Below are 18820 nucleotides of genomic sequence, written 5' to 3'. Positions count from 1 at the left end.
TTTCTTGTGAGCTTAACAGTCATTGTTCCCAGTTTTTTGCTGAATCAGTTGTGTCCTTATTTTAAATCAAACCAAAATTGCTTTATTTAGATTCAGTGATAGCGTCTAGCAGCTAAACTTGCAGTGATTATTCATCGCTTGCTACTTGGTAGGAGGCCTAAGTTAGCCATTAGGTGAATGATATCGTCTTCTGTCTGCCTGATCCTCATGTTTGGGATTTCTTCAGTATATTTATCAATAGCTGATTTGTTCTGTTATTTGAAAACTTGGTACATATAGTATCTTGATTACCTTGCAATCTGAGGTTCCTTTTTCTTTTGTTGCCATACATTTACAAACACAAGCACTCCACTTGTACGCATACAAGAGTATGTACACCAGGTGTGCAAGAGTTATTAAATGTTCTCAAGGACTCTAGAGTAGTTGAGGAAATATTTTAAGGATATTCACTAGTTTGTCTCTTTGAGGTTTCTCTCTGGTGGTTGGGAAACCCCTCACAAGAAATACGAGTTCATGTTTTCTTTAGTTCCTCTATAGAATGATTCCATTATGTTTAATGACATCATCACAAAGGCTCGAGTTTATTTCTTTGCTGTTTTTTTTTTTTAGCTTTTATTTGCTCTAGGTTATGAGGCCTATGGTTCGTAAGTTTTTCCAAGTTATAGAGGTGTCTGTTTTTGATGTGTTACTTGTGCTAGTTTAGTTTGTGTCACTCTGTATATTTCTATTGAGCATATTTTGTTGGTCTCTCTATTCCAGTAGTTATGTTTTCCAACATACTTTAGTTGTTAATTTCTTTGGTAACCTGCTAAGTACTCACTCAAAACTTGTGTTCAACAGCAGCATGCAATTAATGTCATTTTGAATGCATGGCCACAAGAAACTAATGTAAAAATTTATTATAATCTGCATGGTTGCAGACTTGCAGATGTATGGGTACATAATGGCACTGTGGACAGAGCATTTAGGACTTGTTGAAGAATGTTTCAATCAGCTAGAGTCTTGAATGTCTTCAAAGGGTAAGGTCATTGGGTGAGCAGAACTGGAGTCAATATTAGAGCTTTTGCAGGGTCCTTGTCCATCATGTGTAGGATCGATGGCTTAAGAGATTGAAAGATTGCTTATCATCTTTGCCTACAAGAGAGCTTCTACAAGAACAAATGAAGGTGCATTAAAGGAAAGCAGCAGTAATCTATGTAGTTTAGGTCTTCCTAGCTAGAACATTTTACAAGTACAGACTCAATTCTCTATGTTGTCCTAGCTTGAATTATAAGGATTATAGTACTGTTTCTATGGTCATATATTGAGCATTATTTCTGGAAAAAAAAAAAAAAACTTTTATATGGATATTCTTCTTGTTGTCCAAATTTCATTCATACAACACAATACAAAATAATTTGTTGTATGACTGTAAAAGAGTTCAAAATTAAGGCTTTTCCCACAACAATTATTAGTTGTTACCCAAGTTGATTACGTTATTCACACCACAGCTAACCAAATATAATTGTTGTGTGAACTAACAACCAACAACAAAAGAAAACAAAATTTTGTTGTGTGAGATTTATAACACACAATAGAAATAAAATAATCTATGTTGTCTAAGTGAATCAACAGACAAGGGAGATAATTTCACTTTGGTTGTGTGTTAGATATCTCAGACAACAAAAACAGAGTTATATCTGTTGTGTGTTACATATCTCAGACAACAAAGAATGAGTAAAATCGGTTGTGTGTTATGAACCTCAGATAACAAAGAATGAGTTATATCTGTTCACTACTACAAAAATCGAAACACACAACACTCATCACACAACAGAACTAAAATTTGCTGTTGTGTGTTAACACAAACTCTATCATACAACGGTACAAATATGTTTCTGTTGTGTGAATGTAAGAAAATTGAAAACTTTTTTCTTAGGAAGGTATTGCACAACTGAGTTAAGAAGTTTCCGTTGTGTGAATATGAGGCCTAGATGGAGGGAAATGAGCACATAATTCCCTCCCAGAAGGACCTCAATTTGAATTATTCACACAACCGTTTTTTTGATATCTGTTGTATAATGAATGTTGCATGAACCTTGAGAAATCCTCTAGGTACACCTAGTGCAAGTTGCACAAATTTACACAACAGATTGTCATAGTTCTGTTGTCTGAGCATGGAAGCAAATTGCACAGCGTAGCAAAATTAATTTAACTCAAATGAAACGAGTCACAGGCGGCAAATTTTCCCTCTCAGCCTGTTTTGTAATCATATACTCATACAACGGTCCATTAATTTTCTGTTGTTGGAGAAACTTGAAGTCTCCCACTCAAGTGCTAAACAACTTATGTAGTCTTTATTGAAATCAATACTCTCGATCAAGGTTCACTCCACCTTTCTTATGCCACCTCTCGTTCGTCTTCTTCTTCTACTATCTTTCTTCCGTTCCTAATATCCCTCTTTCTGCCCTCTCTCTCTCTCTCTCTCTCTCTCTCTCTCTCTCTCTCTCTCTCTCTCTCTCTCTCCAAATCTCCCCCAAATTTTCGATCTTTGGCCCTAAAGCTTCGAGCTATCTTGAATCAACCATGGATCTGGCCCCGAAAGAACTTCAATTTCTCGACCTCTCCCCCCAAACAGTCCCCCAAGACCTTCTACCTCATAACCCTAACCCCCAATCCTAGCCCATTCTCTTTGAAGGTAGTGTTCAGTTGGAGGTTTTTCCCTGGAGGTTTAGCAATGGCGTATTCGATATCATCAATCTGCAATCTATGGTTTCTCGACACACTCACTCTCTCTCTCTCTCTGTCTCTGTCTCTGTCTCGTGAAACCTTTCTCTCAGTCTTTCATCTGGTTCACTCCACTTTCTTCCCCGATATACCGACCCAAATCCCCACATCTCCTCCACCTGGGTTCACTCATGTTTTACTTTACCGATGGATTCTGATTCTCTGACCACCACATCGCTCTATCCAATAGGGAATGAATCCCTTTTTTTTTTTTCCCTTTCTATTGAAGCTGATTGAATTCCAGGTATCGATTAGCAATGGCGGTGAAGCACGGGCTCCACCGAAACAGAGCCGCCAGATCTCATTCCCTACTGCGGTATTTATATTTGTCTTGTTGTTTGGTTGATTTTCTTCGTCAACCATGGCCTCTACAGCTCCGATTGGTCCTTGGCACCCTTTCAATTTATTTACTTTGAGAACAGTGTGTGTGTGTGTGCATAGTTAAATGATTCTGTGGAATTTAGGTTTGCATATCTCAATTAGGTTTTGCTTTGGCTTTGCAGTTGGGGGAAAAATTACCTTACTTGCTTACAATTGCTCTCTTCTTTGCTTTAGAGAAGCAGAAAGAGTGAAAATTGAACGTCCTCTTGTCAAGATTATCTGAAAATCAGGAATGCTACTTTTCTTTCTTTCTTTTTTTGGCTTTTTGAGCTGTGAGCAATGCACATTTATTACAAACTTTGCAAGTGTGTTTTGTGTTTTAAGATAGTGAGTATATGAGTGCACATTGCAGTATTAGGATAGACAGTTTAGCTTTGTCTCGGTACTTAGATGGTCAAGTTTTAAGCAGATTTTGGTGATTGACAACAAATTGTGGTTTGTATCTACAACTATATAAATATATATATATATATATATATATATATATATATATATATGCCTCTGCTTCTAGCCTACATTGAGGTCTTTTTGATTGAATTGTTCATAGGTTGAATTTGGTTTTTTATTTTTGTAGTCTGTGCTTAATCTGGAGGTTGTACATATTGAAGGGGGAGAGGTTTGTACTGGAAACAAGAAAAGAGGTTGGGCTGGTAATTTTATTCATCTTTGTTGTTATTTTGTGAACTGTACTGGTTATGGTTTTCAGTGGAAAATATGGGGTTTATGAGACTAGACTTGATCAGGCCAAACTGTTAATCTTTTCTGCTTAAATCAGGTTGCCGTTTCCTATCTTCATTGATGTTTTTCTAAGTTTTTTTTTTATTTCTTTTGATTGACTGATAGCATTATGTAGGAACATGATTTGCAAGGTCTTCAAAATCTGTTAGCACCAATTGATATTTACTTATTTAGCTTTCTGTCAGTTTTTTAGTTCACACTATGCCAAAAAATGCTTCAGACCATACCCCTCAGACGACAGAAGAGGTTTTTTCTGTTGTCTGATTTTTTTGAATGTCTTCAGACGACAGTTTTAACTATTTCTGTTGTCTAAATAGTATCAAAATCAATACTAGATCAATTTTTTTTTAGTTTGTTGTAATTTAGAAAACTCAGACAACAGAATTCTGTTGTCTGAGTAAATGAAGAAATTATTTCTTCTTGTGTGGACAAAAACCTCTTTTTGGCTGAACTAAAACTTATTATCTTTTAATAGACCTAGACCCCCCACCCCCCCCCCCCCGGTGCTTTCCCACACTTGGTGAAAAAAAAATTAGAAAACTCATTTTCCATCTCCCAGACCCAAACCTAGCAGCACCTCTTCTTCGATGCTCTTCCACCCTCGTTGGTCTTCCATATCGGTCTACAAACCAACAACCAAAGCAGGGTCAAGTCAAGTTCTTCAAGGAAATAGAAATTGAAGCGTAGAGATGAGAGAAGACAGTACGAAGAGAGAGAAAGTAGATCTGGTTTCTCAATTCTCCATCTTCTACCTCCGAACATCATCCGGTGACATCGCCACTACCAATGGACTCTTCGGCCTCCAATAAGTTGACCCAGGCTGCGTCATCCAACGATATCGAAAGTCAGCACCACATGCTTCCGACTGCAAGTCCGGATCTACACCCTCAGCCTCTATTCGAGATTTCTACTGACCCTGACCCTCAGCCTCTCTTCGACTCACTCCCTCTGTCCCTCAGTTTCAGTTGCCGCCGACCCACCGTAAAGTTCGACGGTTCGGCCTTATCTCTAAGCTAGCTCTAACCTCTCAGTTAGTCATCTCACTCCCTTAGCCTCTCAGTCTCAGTCTTCCTATTCGTAATCTCGAACCGCTGAACCGCCGACCCACGGCTTTGCTTCGACCCACTGTAAGTAAACCTTCTCTCTATACTTCATTGTTGGGATGTTGGTCTCCGACCCATCGATCTCCAGTTAATAGATTTGATTATTTGAAATTTCACAACTCTCAATCTCCCTCAGTCCCTCATCTGAAATTTCATGAACCCAGTAAGTCAAGTAACCAATTATTTCAATTTTCAACCCAATCTCAGTAACTAACTCTCTGTTTTTGATTAAATAGTCTTAAATCTTACTCTTGGAGAGTTGGAGTCTTGGGGAGAGCGGAGGCCGGAACTCAGGAAGACGAGCAGTCGGAGTAGACAGGAGGAAGGAGGTGAGAAACTGAGAACGTGCGGACTGTGAATCTGTGAGTCTTCATTTGAAAATTGAAACTGCTTTGTGGGTTGTGGCTTCTTTGGTTAATTGATTATATATTTATATGCAGCTAAGCAGCTTGATCAGTTTTTTTTTTTAATTATAATTTATATGCTTGATTGCTTGGCTGCTTCGTTGAAAGACAGAGAGGGATGGAAATTGCTTTGTGGCCTTGTGGCTTGTTGGATTAATGAATAATGATTATATATTTATATGAGTCTGTGTCTCTGTGTATCAGTGTATGAAAGACACAAATGGTCAAATGGAATTGGTCAATTGGATTGGATAATTATGTTTGGTCATGGAAATGTTTGGTTAATTGGATTGGATAAATATATATATATATATATATATATATTTCTGTTTGTAGTGCAATGCCATCAGGTTTTTCATTCCTTTTTCTGTAAATATTGTCTCCTAGAGTTCTTACACATATGATTTGTCAATAGAGGGAAACAACAAGATATTGTTAACCTTCTGGGAGCAACCTATTCTGCTGTTCTTTTCCTTGGAGCGGGAAATGCTTCTGCTGTGCAATCTGTGGTTACGATTGAGAGAACAGTTTTCTATCGAGAAAGAGCAGCAGGAATGTATTCAGAGTTGCCTTATGCATTTGCTCAGGTAATCTATTCGAACATAGACTCACTTTTGTATTTGTTTTTGCCAAACACCAAATTATACATTCTGCTTTGTTATTTATTTATTAACTTTTTATGAACATTTTGTGATGAAGGTGGCCATTGAGACGATTTATGTTGCTATACAAACCATCATTTATTCCCTTCTTTTATTTACCATGATCAGCTACGAATTTAAAGTTGAGAAATTTTTGTATTTCTACTACTTTATATTCATGTGTTTTACATACTTCTCAATGTATGGAATGATGGTGGTTACCCCAACTCCTGGCCATCAAATCGCTGCAATTGTCATGGGCTTCTTCATGAGTTTCTGGAATTTGTTCTCCGGTTTCCTCGTCCCCAAACCGGTATGTTATAATTTTTCACTTTTTTTGTTTTTTGTTTGTTTGTTTGTTTTTTGTTTTTTTTGTTTTTTTTTTTTTTTTTAACGAAAGAAAATAGTAACTATTTTCATTGTCCTTACTCATACTTAAAATTAGCCTAACCCATTTTGCCATCCTGGTTCCGCCACTGTCTGTATATCGTATTTGATCAGCGAAAAAAAAAAATCAAATGCTCATGTTCTGTGGTTTATGCTCCATACCTTATTACGATTTTGTAAAACTGTATACTTGAGTCACTTGCTTATAGATCCTTACTCCACTGGTTTAGAGGGAGAGAAAAGAGTTTGTTTACTGGGATTCTTTTTGCGCAGAAATAGAGGACATTGTAATATAACAAGAAGAGGATAAGGGCCTCTGAAGAGTTATTATTGTCTGTGGACATGGCAGCTCGGAGAGTCTCCTCCTTACTCTCTCGCTCTCTCTGCTAGGTCTGCTTCTAAGCTTCTCTCTCAAGGTGACACCACCTTTACCTTTGTATTCTTTACTTTTTGCAGTCTTTTGTTTAGCTCTCGTGGGTTTTTTCTCTTTCCTCTGTTTACCCTTCACAAATTTATGTAATGAAATTGTTTCTGATGTGATCTTCAGGGAGAAGTGTTAGTAGATTTAGCAATGCTGCAGTAAGTGAAGAGTTGATCACCCCACCTGTTCATATGAATTGGTTAGTTTGTTTCACTATACTTTTTATAGAGTGCTAGTTATCTTGGCTCCCTGTCTCACTTCTAAGGTTTTGGTTCAACTTGGGAACAGAACAGATTGGCATCTAGATGAATTAGGCTGAGATACATAATCGTTGCAAGGCTCTTTGGGCTGCTGGTAATGGATTTGCAGAAGAGATTAGGTTGGTGAGGATTTGGTCTTAACACTACATGTATTTTAACTTCGTGAATTTCATGTATTTGAATATTGGTGAATATGTATTAAATTGATATTGTTTTGTTTCCTTTTTCCTATAACTGAGTTGGCCTTTTTTGTTATATATTTCCTAAAAGTCATTTGTTGTTTCTTTCCATTTTGTGAATGTACAGATGGTTTCAACAATGAAGAAGTCGATCTTTGATGAACAAACTAACCAAGCCTTAAGGAAATTGCAAAAGAATGCTCAAAAGAAGAGAAGGCATCATGATGTGGTTCGAGCTGAATGGGCAAATCATGTTATACAGTTCTAACTTTGGTTCTGTTTAAGGTAGATGAGTAGCACTTGGAACTGCTTTTGTGCATTTATATACAACTGATGGAAAGTGTTGATGAACTTAAATTATGCATGCAGTTGCTCTGTCTAGCTACTCTTTCTTTACCTTATAGGTTTTTGACTTGGTGCACTAGGTAAATGATCGAGATAAGATGGTTTTTTGGTTCTCTCGATCATAATGTCACTGTTGGCTAGGTTTAGAGTTGGAACTATGGATTGTATTTTGGATGATGTTGATGTAATTAATGAAACCTAGCCATCATTTTCAATGCTGGTTTTAGTCCAATTTTATGGTTTTGATGATTGTAAATGACTGATGTTGAAATGGTTGAAAGGCAATAGATATATGAAGGTTTATGTTGTATCAAGAAAATACAGCACAATTTATGTTGTATCAAGAAAATAAAAACAACATAAACAAATGATCATCTGTTGTTTCTACGAAGTTCAAACAACAGAAAAGTAGAGTTCAAAGAGCTCTTAGACAACAGAAATAGGCGGTTGATATGTTGTTTCTACCAAGTTCAAACAACAGAAAAGTAGAGTTCAAAGAGCTCTCAGACAACAGAAGAAGGTGATTGATATGTTGTTTCTACCACGTTCAAACAACAGAAAAGTAGAGTTCAAATAACTCTCAGACAACAGAAGTAGGTGTTGATATGTTGTTTCTACAACGTTCAAACAACAGAAAAGTAGAGTTCAAAGAGCTCTCAGACAACAGAAGTAGGTGATCGATATGTTGTTTCTACCAACTTTAAACAACAGAATTATGTTGTTGCATACAAAATCAGTCAACATATAACTGTCGTTGTTTTTCAAATCAGATGACAGAAGCATCAACTAAGCTTAATAGTAGTTCAATCAAACGACAGAAACAACAAAAACTCCGTCATCTTACATTAACTACATCGACAGATATTTTTTGAATCCGTTGATGAAGTGAATTTCCAACAACATTAATATGTAGTTGTATGGTGTTTCAGACGACAGATAGACTCCGATTCTTCAATATTAGGTACTTCAGACGACAGATTACTGTCATCTGAGTGCATTATCAACGACGGAGAATATTTGTCGTCTGAATGGCTTAGAGACGGCAGCCACCTAGACAACAGATTTTTACTTCATCAGACGACAGATATAATCTGTCGTCTGAAGGCATTTTTGGCATAGTGTCAAGTTAGAATTTTTAACTATATGATATAATGCTTTGGGTTTCATAACGAAATTGTTTCAGTTGTCTTTATTGAATTTTGTCCTTTGATAATTCAGATGTTTGAAGCAAGGTTTGAGCCTATTTTTGCTGTTATCTGCTGTTAGAATTGATTGAAGATAAGCCATTAGGAAATCAATCAGTCAATGATCTCAGGATGACTTATATTGGTCATTGTTTTTGTAGCATCAGAAGGAACAAACCCAGTCCAATACATCAATTTATTATTAAATCGTTTCTGATATGAAAATCCAAAGTAAAACCCAACCCGACGTAGTTAGGATAACCGACTTAATTTGGGATATAGTAACATTCTGATTGTTTAATAAAAGTTCATTTGCAGGCATGATGTTTCTGAGCTGGAACAAATGCTTGCAGAACAAACAAAGATATTGTCAAGTCTTCAACAACAGGTTTGATGATTTGGCATCAGAGGTTTGTTTCTTTTTCCTTACATATATCTTCTTGCTTTCAAACCAGTAACCATCCTACGGTTTTCCATTGTTTGCTTATTTTCAAATTGTAGTGCTGCTGTATCTTAGTGTTATTCTGTAATTATTGTGGTAGTTGAAGTTGTTGCTTGTTTGCTGCTTTAAATAGCTTTCCTTAGTTGATTAATCCAGCGGGCTTATTGCCCATTGCTCTGTAGTCTGTTCTGGTTTAGTTTCTCCACAATCGGGTCTTTAGGTTATGAAATTGTGATCTATGATTACATAGTTTTGTTTAATTGAAACCTGTTTACCTGAAGTTCATATTATTCTATATATGCAGTGAATTTTCATCTGGTCTATATAACGATTTTCAACTAACGAGCCAATGATTTGTTAAATGGTTCTTCAAAGTTATATCACCTAAAATGCAGTTTTAGATAACATAGATTTTCTCCTCAAGAGTTTGTCTAGTTATTATCCGAAGTTTGGAAAGGGATCCAACTGTTTGTTCCTTTTTAAATCACATACAGTCCTTAGTTTGCTTCATCTACTCCTTTTATGTGTATTATTAAATTTTGCAAATGTTATTCGTCACTGACGATTCTCCTCTCAGGTGGATCCAGCCAATGTAAGGCCAATTCAAGAAGGGGCTGTCAATGCATTGTTGGAAGCGGAAAAAGTTGCTGAAGCTACAAAACAAGCAATCAAAAGGAAAATTGCACAAGCTGCTTCTGTTGACTTCCAATCACGAAGCCTACCGGCAAAGCTTCGTATAGAACCGGATGATCCTAAGGATGTGGTAATTTTTCCATCTCTATCATTGTATAATAAACTAGATGTGTGGGTGTGGTAATGGTAGCTCTAATGGGGTCCCTCTATCTGCTGACAAGACTCCCAGAACTTTTCTCGCCAAAAAAATGACCCACAGAGCATTCCTTTTGCAAGTTTGCACTTTACCCCATCTATGTAATATGGGAATAATACAATGTTCAGTAGTTCACTATTAAGTACTAATCTAACTAAAAGCAACTTAGGTTTGGAGCGTTGCAATTTAGGGTTTTTTTTTCTTTTTTTCACAATTCACAAAGTTTCTGGTGGGTTGAGTCACCAAACTAGTTTGTAGGGTGATTGAAATTATTTTGTGATCTATCATTTCCTACAATACCAGAAGTTATGGTACAATTTTTGAACATCTTTCTGACTTTTCTTTTTATACTGATGCTTGCCAACTCCAAAATCTGCAGAAAATTGGCAAACGCAAGAAGATACATGCTTTTAAGTCAAAAATGAGGATGGAGCAGTTGGAAGTCACTCAGAACAAGCATCAAAATGCTTGGCAGCAGTTCCAAACTACCAAAGGCAAGACTAAGAAGGTAAGTTGGTATTTATGCGTTTCATTCTGCTTGCAAAATTGCTCTGATCTTTATCAAGTTACAGTAATCTACAGTTACCATTTTATTTATGCACGTATTTGATTCCCCATTATTTTTTGGAGTGAGGGAACCAATATAAAAAGGTACAGAAACACAATTTTTTATTTTTGCTTGTATTATATTGCGGTTAGTGTTGTTTCAGGTCTACAATTTAGTATATATCTAAAATAAGTAAATCTGCAGTGCTCAACTTTAATTGTAAGATAACTTTGCTATGGCCGTCAAGACATTATGCATCAAGTATAAGTATACTCTATTTTGACAAACAAAAAAAAAAAAGAATACAAGGCAATAGAAAAAACCTTCATTTACTACTACCGATTGCACATTCTAGATTTGTAACTTTTTTTTTTTTTCAGAGTGGTTATTTATCTGGACGCAAGCGGGAGAGCATCTTCAAGTCTCCTGACGATCCTTTTGGAAAGGTTGGGGTGACTGGCAGTGGGAAGGGTTTGACAGACTTTCAAAAGAGAGAAAAGCATTTGCATCTCAAAGGGGGAGCAGCTGAGAATGATGATGAGGCTCCTTAGCTCCAAATCTACCTTCCCTGTACCTAGTCAAAAAGGTCCAATCTGAGCTTGTTAGCTAAAAACCTTTGGTAGTATTAAAACCTGTAATGCTCTTACGACCGTGGTTATTGTTGCTGTAATAGTTTGCTTCTCCTATTGAATATGTGTTTTTGTCTATAAATGAATGAACGGTTTCATATCACCAGAGGTCAGAGATTTTTTAGGGGCTTAGGTAGAGCTTTCCTTGTTGAGCCATCTTTGTTGGTACTACTCTGGTTCCCAGGAGGGATCATCGCCAAATGGCAGAACATTGGTCTATATGGCCTTGCATATTGAATAGCTGGGATGGGAATTGACAGGAGAAATGGAATTAGAATGAATATAACCAGGAGAAGGATGCATTGCTCATTTCTGGCACTATCTCCAGGTCTAAACAGTACAAACAAGAAGCTGCAAAATTTAAAGCTGAGATAGGCATTCAATGCTAGAAGCTTAGTTTTTTTATTCATGTGTAGCTAGCTAAGAATGCTCTTGGTGCATTATCTTGTTACTTGAATGTATTGATGCTTGAATAATGGTTCTTGAATGATATATATGGATTAGAGTATTGTTTATATGGTAATATATTGAGCATTATTCTGGACAAACATTTATATTGATATTGTTCTTGTTGTTCAAGGTTTAGTCATACAACACAATACAAAACAATGTGTTGTATGAATGTAAAAGAGTTCAAAATTGAGGCTTCTCCTACAACAGTCACTAGTTGGTACCCAATTGATTACAGTATTCACACAACGGATAACCAAATATAGTTGTTGTGTGAACTAACAACCAACAACAAAAGAAAACAAAATTCGGTTGTGTGAGATTCATAACACACAACAGAAATAAAATGATCACTGTTGTCTGAGTAATCAACAGACAAGAGAGATAATTTTACTTCAGTTGTGTGTTACTTACCTCAGACAACAAATATTAAGTTATATCCGTTGTCTGTTAGTAGTCTCAGACAACAAATAATGAGTTATATCAGTTGTGTGTTATGAATCTCAGACAACAAAGAATGAGTTATATCCGTTGTGTGTTATGAATCTCAGACAACAAAGAATAAGTCATACTTGTTGTGTGTTATGAATCTCAGACAACGGCAAAATTTCATCTTCTGTTGTCTGAATGTGCCGAGGCATCGCCGCGCATGTCATGCCAGGCACATGCTGCGCAGAACTCACACAACGGAAATAGGTATTTCTGTTGAGCAAACTATTATCACACAACGGTGAAATCACCGTTGTCTGATTTTTCAATCACACAACACTCACTTAGACCACGGTGAGCTTGGTCATCACACAACACAAATTCACCGTCGTCTGATGACCTTTTTGTAGTAGTGGTTGTGTGTTATGAACCTCAGACAACAAAGAATGAGTTATATCTGTTATGTGTTATGAATCTCAGACAATAGAAAAATTTCTTTCTGTTGTCTGAATGTGTTGAGGCATCCCCAAGCATGCCATGCCAGGCACATGCCCGCGCAGAATTCACACAACGGAAATAGGTTTTCTGTTAAGCAAACTGTTATCACACAACGGTGGAATCACCGTTGTCTGATTTTTCAATCACACAACACTCACTTAGACCACGGTGAGCTTGGTCATCAGACAACAGAAATCCACCGTTGTCTGATGACCTTTTTGTAGTAGTGTCTTTTAGGTTTTGGATTTCCTACACAATAAGAAAGATGAAGACAACCTCTAAGCATAAAAAAGGAGATCAATCTGCAGCAGCTCTCTCTCTCTCTTCCTCCTTTTTTCATTATTTTGTGTTTTTTATTCCAATTATGTGTAACTAAATTTCCAATAGTTAGGGGGCAGTTGAAGCCCCTAGACATGATCCATAACATGCTTTGACATTCAATTTATTTTCCAATTAATAAACTTGAGGTTTTGTTTACCAATTTCTCATTGATGAATTCTATGTTTGTATGCTTTGGAAGCCTTAGTATGCATGCTAGGGTTCTAATACTTTGATTGCTTGATGCCTGGATCAATAGTTGGATTCCTCAAATTATCTAGAGAAGTAATTGGTAGTTTTCACTAGCAAGTAAACAAAACCCTAGGTTTAGCAAGGCTCTAAGTTATTTGTGATGCCTAGTGATTGCTCAAACTCTTTTCAAACTTAATGATCTCTGCATGTTTAATCTAATAAACATAACTTTAGGTTGCATTGCTTGGGAACAATCTAGGTGTAGAGCACTTCCTGCCTAGTGTACAAAGTAAGAAAGGGTAATAGGTTGTGTTCAAGCGTACCGAGCCAATCTGAGCGTCTTCAACTAAGTTAATTGGTGATAAATTGGACAAAGTGTGTTGTGTGTGATTTTTGGGGGTGGATACTTCCTTCCTAGCTAGTTTCATTATCTTGATCTCAACCATTTTCAAATCAGCTTTTCTTTATTTTACGTTCTGTTCTCTGTTCTTCTGTATTTATTTAATATAGTAAACGAACTCCAAAAATTCCCAAATTTTGTGTGCTGGACGCTTGTGTGTCTAGTACGTCTCTGTAAATTTTCGTATTTTTCTGGGCTGTTTTGATTAGGTTTTTAATTTATTTTTCGACTGCCGTTCAGTAGGAGCTGCAGTCACGTTTTTGTGACTTTTGTTGAAGCATTTAGTTTAACTTAATCCTCTGCAGGAGACCCTTATTTCCCTACACTACAATTGACATATTTGCAGGAGAATTAGGAAAATCAATAGCTTTAAATTTAAGCTATCAATCATACCCAAACTCCCGCTCCAAAAGTCAACAAAACTGAATTAACCGGGCTGGAAATGATTCGATTCCATTGGATTCCCGACAAAAAGTGATCGATGGTGAAGATGTAGAGATTTTTCAGAGAATCTGGACTGAGTCGCAAAGATATAAGTCTCACTTTCCTCTCTTTCCTTCTAAGAACAGTGTCGGACATGGTAAAAAAAACATCTGCTTCAAAGAATATGAGTCCAGATTAGGGTTTTGATTAAGATGAAATTTGTTTAGGGTTTCAGGATTTGGGGCTGAATTTTTAAACTTCCAATTGGAAGTGGTCCATGTATTCTATTCCCTCTATTTGTCGTTTTGCATTGGAATCTTGACATTTGAATTTCCAGAACAGTTTTTAAATCTTCCGATTACATGAACTGCGAATATTATAGAGATTTACAAATGCTTTTTCTACCAATATGCTAGGGTTAGGCTTTATGTATGCATTTTCGATTCAATTAGAAGTGGATTTTTAAGCTTTTTGCTTTTTTATTTGGTTTTCAGTTCCAGAGGATTTATACACCATGGTGGTTATTTTGACAAGATGACTGATGGTACGAAGAAGTACAAAGTAGCTAGGTTCAACAAGGATGGTGGGACAATTTGGCTAGATGGTCTAGACCCTAATAAGATTGCACGGACAGAGTCTAGGAACATAGCATGGGATCTAGGGTACAGGGAGAAGCCAATATCATACTACTTCAAGCTGCCTGGGACACTCTGCATTGAAGGTCGGATGCAGATTAGGAATGATGCTGATGCACTTGAGATGGTGAAGCTTATTCCGCTGAAGACAAGGCAGATTAGTGTCTTCATAACTGGGGGTGGTAGGAGGAGAAAAAAAGAGGCTGAGGAGGATGATTTGAGACCTGTTGATCCAGATTGGGAGAATCCATTGAATAGGATGACAACAACAGAGAAAGCAAAGGCTCAACAAGATGCCAAACATTTTTGGAAGTAAGCTAAATAGGCCAAGTGTGGGGGGTTCTGGTTTTAGTAAAGTTAATGTGATTGGTGAAGAAAGCTGGCACATGGAATGGGTAGATGGAGTCATCAATTTAGACCCAGATAGTGATATGGATGGGAGGATGGAGGAGCAGCAGATAAGTCAAAGCACCTTTAATAGTCTTAGTGACTTGGTGCCTGATTTGTTTGCTAATCAAGGAGATGGAAGTCACATGGGGCAAGGGCAGCATGGTAACAATGGGCAAAGAATAGGGTCTGTGGTGTTAGATAGTGGATTTTACAACACATTTATTCGGAGCCCTAGAGGGAAACATGGAGTGAAGAGGCCGTGGGAGGGTAAGAAACTTAAATTTTCTAAATGGGCAGCTGAAGAAACAGCTCCAGCATCCCAGCCAAGTGTGGAAGCTGCTTAAGCATCTCAAGTTGAACCAACTGAGGTTGAAGCTGCAGAAGTAGTCCAAGATCAGGGAGAGTTAAGGGCAAGTGAAGTTGAAGCTAAACCAACACAATAAGTAGCTGAATCAAGGCCTAAACCTGTTCAAGAAGCAGCTGAACCAACTTAAGAGTGTGAAGAAGTAGCTGAACTTGTTAAAGAAAATGTTGAACCAAGAAGAGAAGCAGTTGACAAACAGGGGAGCAAGAATAGGAGGTTCAGTGAGGTTGAGAAGGGCAAGAAGGTTGCTGAAGGAGCTGCATCCAATAAGAAAGGCAAGAAGGTTACTGAAGGAGCTGCATCCAAAAAGAAGGGAAGATCAACAAAGGAGGCAAGGTACAAGACCAGAAGCAAAGGGAAGAAGGTCTATGAGTTTGAAGAGGACAGTGACTCAAGTTCAGGAGGTTCTGATTTTTACATTGACTCAGACTACGATCATGTTGATTCTGAAGATGATGTCTAGTTTGAAGAAAATGTGTCCAATCCCAGAGTTGTGGAAGAGTTTGAAGAAATGGGCTTCAGAAGAGAATGCAGTGATGATGATGGAGGGACAAATGAGCTTGAGAGTTTGAATGGATCTGGAACTAAAGAAGATGAAGAAGGTAATCCACTTCCCTCCCCCTCTTGGAGAGGAATTAAGTTGAAGTCTTGGAATAGAAGGGTATATTTGAAGAACCCAAATTTTGTGGTTGGCCATGTTTTTGCAAAATCTGAGGTACTTAAGGAAGCAATTAGAGAGTGTGGTTTGGTGACAAGAAGTGGATTGTGGTTTCAGAAGAATAGCATAAACAAGATTGAGGTTAAATGTTAGTCGGGTTGCCCATTTTGGTTGTATGCTAGCAACATTGCAGAACTTGGTCCAAGTAGTCTTGTCATCAAGACATTGAAACTTGAGCATAAGTGTGCTCATCTTACAGAGAGTCATCACTTAACATACCATAGAGTTATGATAAGGATGGATATGATGGTGAGGATGGCACATAGGAGAGTGACAGCTCAAAGATGGAGTGATATGGTTGGTCTAAGGATTAGGAAGATATTAGAGAAGGTGGCAGAAAGGACTAGCTATTATAGAGCTTATCACTCTGGTGAATTTCAGTTCTAAATAACTAGAGGGGGAGATAATGGCAGCAAGCATGCAGTGGATCTAAGGCTTCACATTTGCACATGTAGGAGGTGGCAGCTTAGTGGAATACCTTGTGTTCATGTCATATGTGGCATCAGAAGCAAGAAGGCAGAGCCTGCTCTTTTTGTGATGATTACTTGATACCAAGTACTTAAATGGAATCCTATAATCCCATTATTCATCCTATTACTAATGAGGATGATTGGGACAAGTGGACTACTCTATAGCACCTCCCCCATACAAGAAGCAAGCTGGCAAACCAAGAATGAAGATAATAAAGGAGCTGGATGAGAAGAAGCAGCCTCCACCAGCCCCAATTGATAAATCCAAGAGATGCCAAGAACATACACTAAGATGACATGCCAAGTCTGCTTCAAAAAAGGCCATAATAGGTTGGGCTGCCCAATCACAAAGGTCAAAAAAGCAGCAAGTGCATAACAAGGAGTAAGTCACTACACTACTTGTTTGTTTGTGGACTTAAGTGTGAAAAAAGCATTTCAGAAAGTTAACATTAACTTATTTTTTCATTTCAGGGGGAAGGGAGTTCCAATGCACCCCAGCAAACTAAGAAGAGATAAAGGTTGATTTTTGTATAATGAAGGCATATGTTTGTTGAGACTTATTATTTGTTTTTGATTTGATCTGATCTGTTGGTGGATGGTTTTGGTAAAATCCAAAAGTTAATGGTTAATGCTTTGAGTTTGTCATCTGTATGAGTTGGGTTGTTTGGCGGCTTGTTATGGTTATGTTGTTTATGGTTGCATAAGTGTGTTAATTGGTTATGGTTATGTTCTGTTGAATATGTAGGCACCAAGAGTTCAAGGTTTAAATGGTATGGGAAATGGTAATGGCAACTTGAAGGAACAAATCATCAAGTCTAGGAAGGCTTGGAAGAAGATGAAGACCATGGAGGGAAAGCAAGCTGCCAATACAAGAGCTTCTAGTTCACAAACCATGCATGAACCTCCAACTCAAGCTAACCAAAACCCTACAGTAAGAAAGGCACAGCAGAAAAGTCAACCTCAATCGGAATCATAATATGCAGGATTTTGAGGCAAGTTCTTAAGATCCCCCCAAGTTTTTGTTACATGTTTGAACATTGGTACTGTTTTGGTTATGTTGTTATGGTTATGACATTGGTACTGTATTGAACATTGGTATTGTTTTGAAATTTTTGTAGGCCTTTTGTTAAATTGCTCTCTTTTATGGAAATTATGGATTGTTTGTTGAACAAATATGTTGGTTTATGGAGCGATGTCTATTATGATTATTGGCCCTTCTTGTTTTCATTTTCTCTTTTAATTGGATGGAGTTAGATTTGCAGGACTTCATATGGTATTGTTTTGTTTGGATGTGTTTTGGTCCCCAGCATATGTGAAACAAGTGATGGTCAATTAGGTCAACATAATTTGGAGGGAAGCAATATAGGTTAATCAAAACTGGAGGGAATGAATCAAGTTCATTGGTCAAGAAAGTGTTTTGGCAGGAAAAAGGAGTTGGGTCTAGTCTTATATATAAAGCAATTTGATGGCACATCGGTCATTTAGCCCTCTTTTTGGGGGTCACGAGCGTCACACGTGACTCGAGTTAATGGAGCCATGACGGAAAGTTGACGTGGGCATAATGTTGACAACAAAATATAAGTTCATGTATCACATTGATACGTTTGAAAGTCCAATTATCATTTTGACAATCCTTAGAGTCTTAGACACTGTCTATGCACTTTTCCCAAAAAAAAAAAAAAGATTTTATTTCTTCCGACCAAAAGAGAAGGATAAAAGCTATATAGCTTCGCTCTGTCTTTATTAAAAAAGATCGTCTAAATAATTACAATGGGTACAGCAACAAAACTGCTTAGTCTTTTTTGAAAGGAAACTGCTTAGTCTTTACTACAAGCAATACATTTGTTTTATCATACTGATATATTCATTCACCACTGTAACTCTCTGTGCAATCTTCACTCGAGCAATGATTTACTTCCGAAGAACACCTGTTCACTCATCTTGAAAACTATAGTAGATTTAAGCATAGAGATAAACGATGCCCCAAAAGAAAATGAAGATCTTCATTACAAAAATCAGATGGAAGACCTGATCCTTTTGCCACTACGTATTCTACTTGATCCTGATTTAGTAGAATTGGCAGATATCAACTAAATTATGATGTCGTTGGTAGTACGTTAGCATACAAGCACTCGCTAATTAGCTAAGGTAGTCTGCGGTTTGCCCATCTAATATCAATATCATGAATGCAAGTAAAATCTCATAAAACTTTGCAATTGATAAAATCTTCAACTAATTGGAATCAGCCAAGATTGAAGAAGAAAATAAAAGCCAAAA

The 18820-nt window shown here is 37.3% G+C and overlaps 1 protein-coding gene across 1 annotated transcript; it reads left to right on the top strand.

Moving 5' to 3' along the window:
- Positions 1-9816: 9816 nt before the first annotated feature.
- On the top strand, positions 9817-11522 carry LOC112164051 (survival of motor neuron-related-splicing factor 30; the record flags this gene model as incomplete). The annotated part of the gene is made up of 3 exons (XM_024300296.2): positions 9817-10014; positions 10460-10588; positions 11008-11522. Coding segments are annotated over 3 exons (498 nt in total), but the record flags the coding sequence as incomplete, so codon positions are not given.
- Between the last annotated feature and the right edge of the window lie 7298 nt (positions 11523-18820).

Source organism: Rosa chinensis, chromosome 5 (genome assembly GCF_002994745.2).
Source record: "Rosa chinensis cultivar Old Blush chromosome 5, RchiOBHm-V2, whole genome shotgun sequence".
NCBI lineage: Eukaryota > Viridiplantae > Streptophyta > Magnoliopsida > Rosales > Rosaceae > Rosa > Rosa chinensis.
The sequence above is the reverse complement of the archived record's forward strand: the minus strand, read 5'-3'. Positions and strand labels throughout refer to the sequence as shown.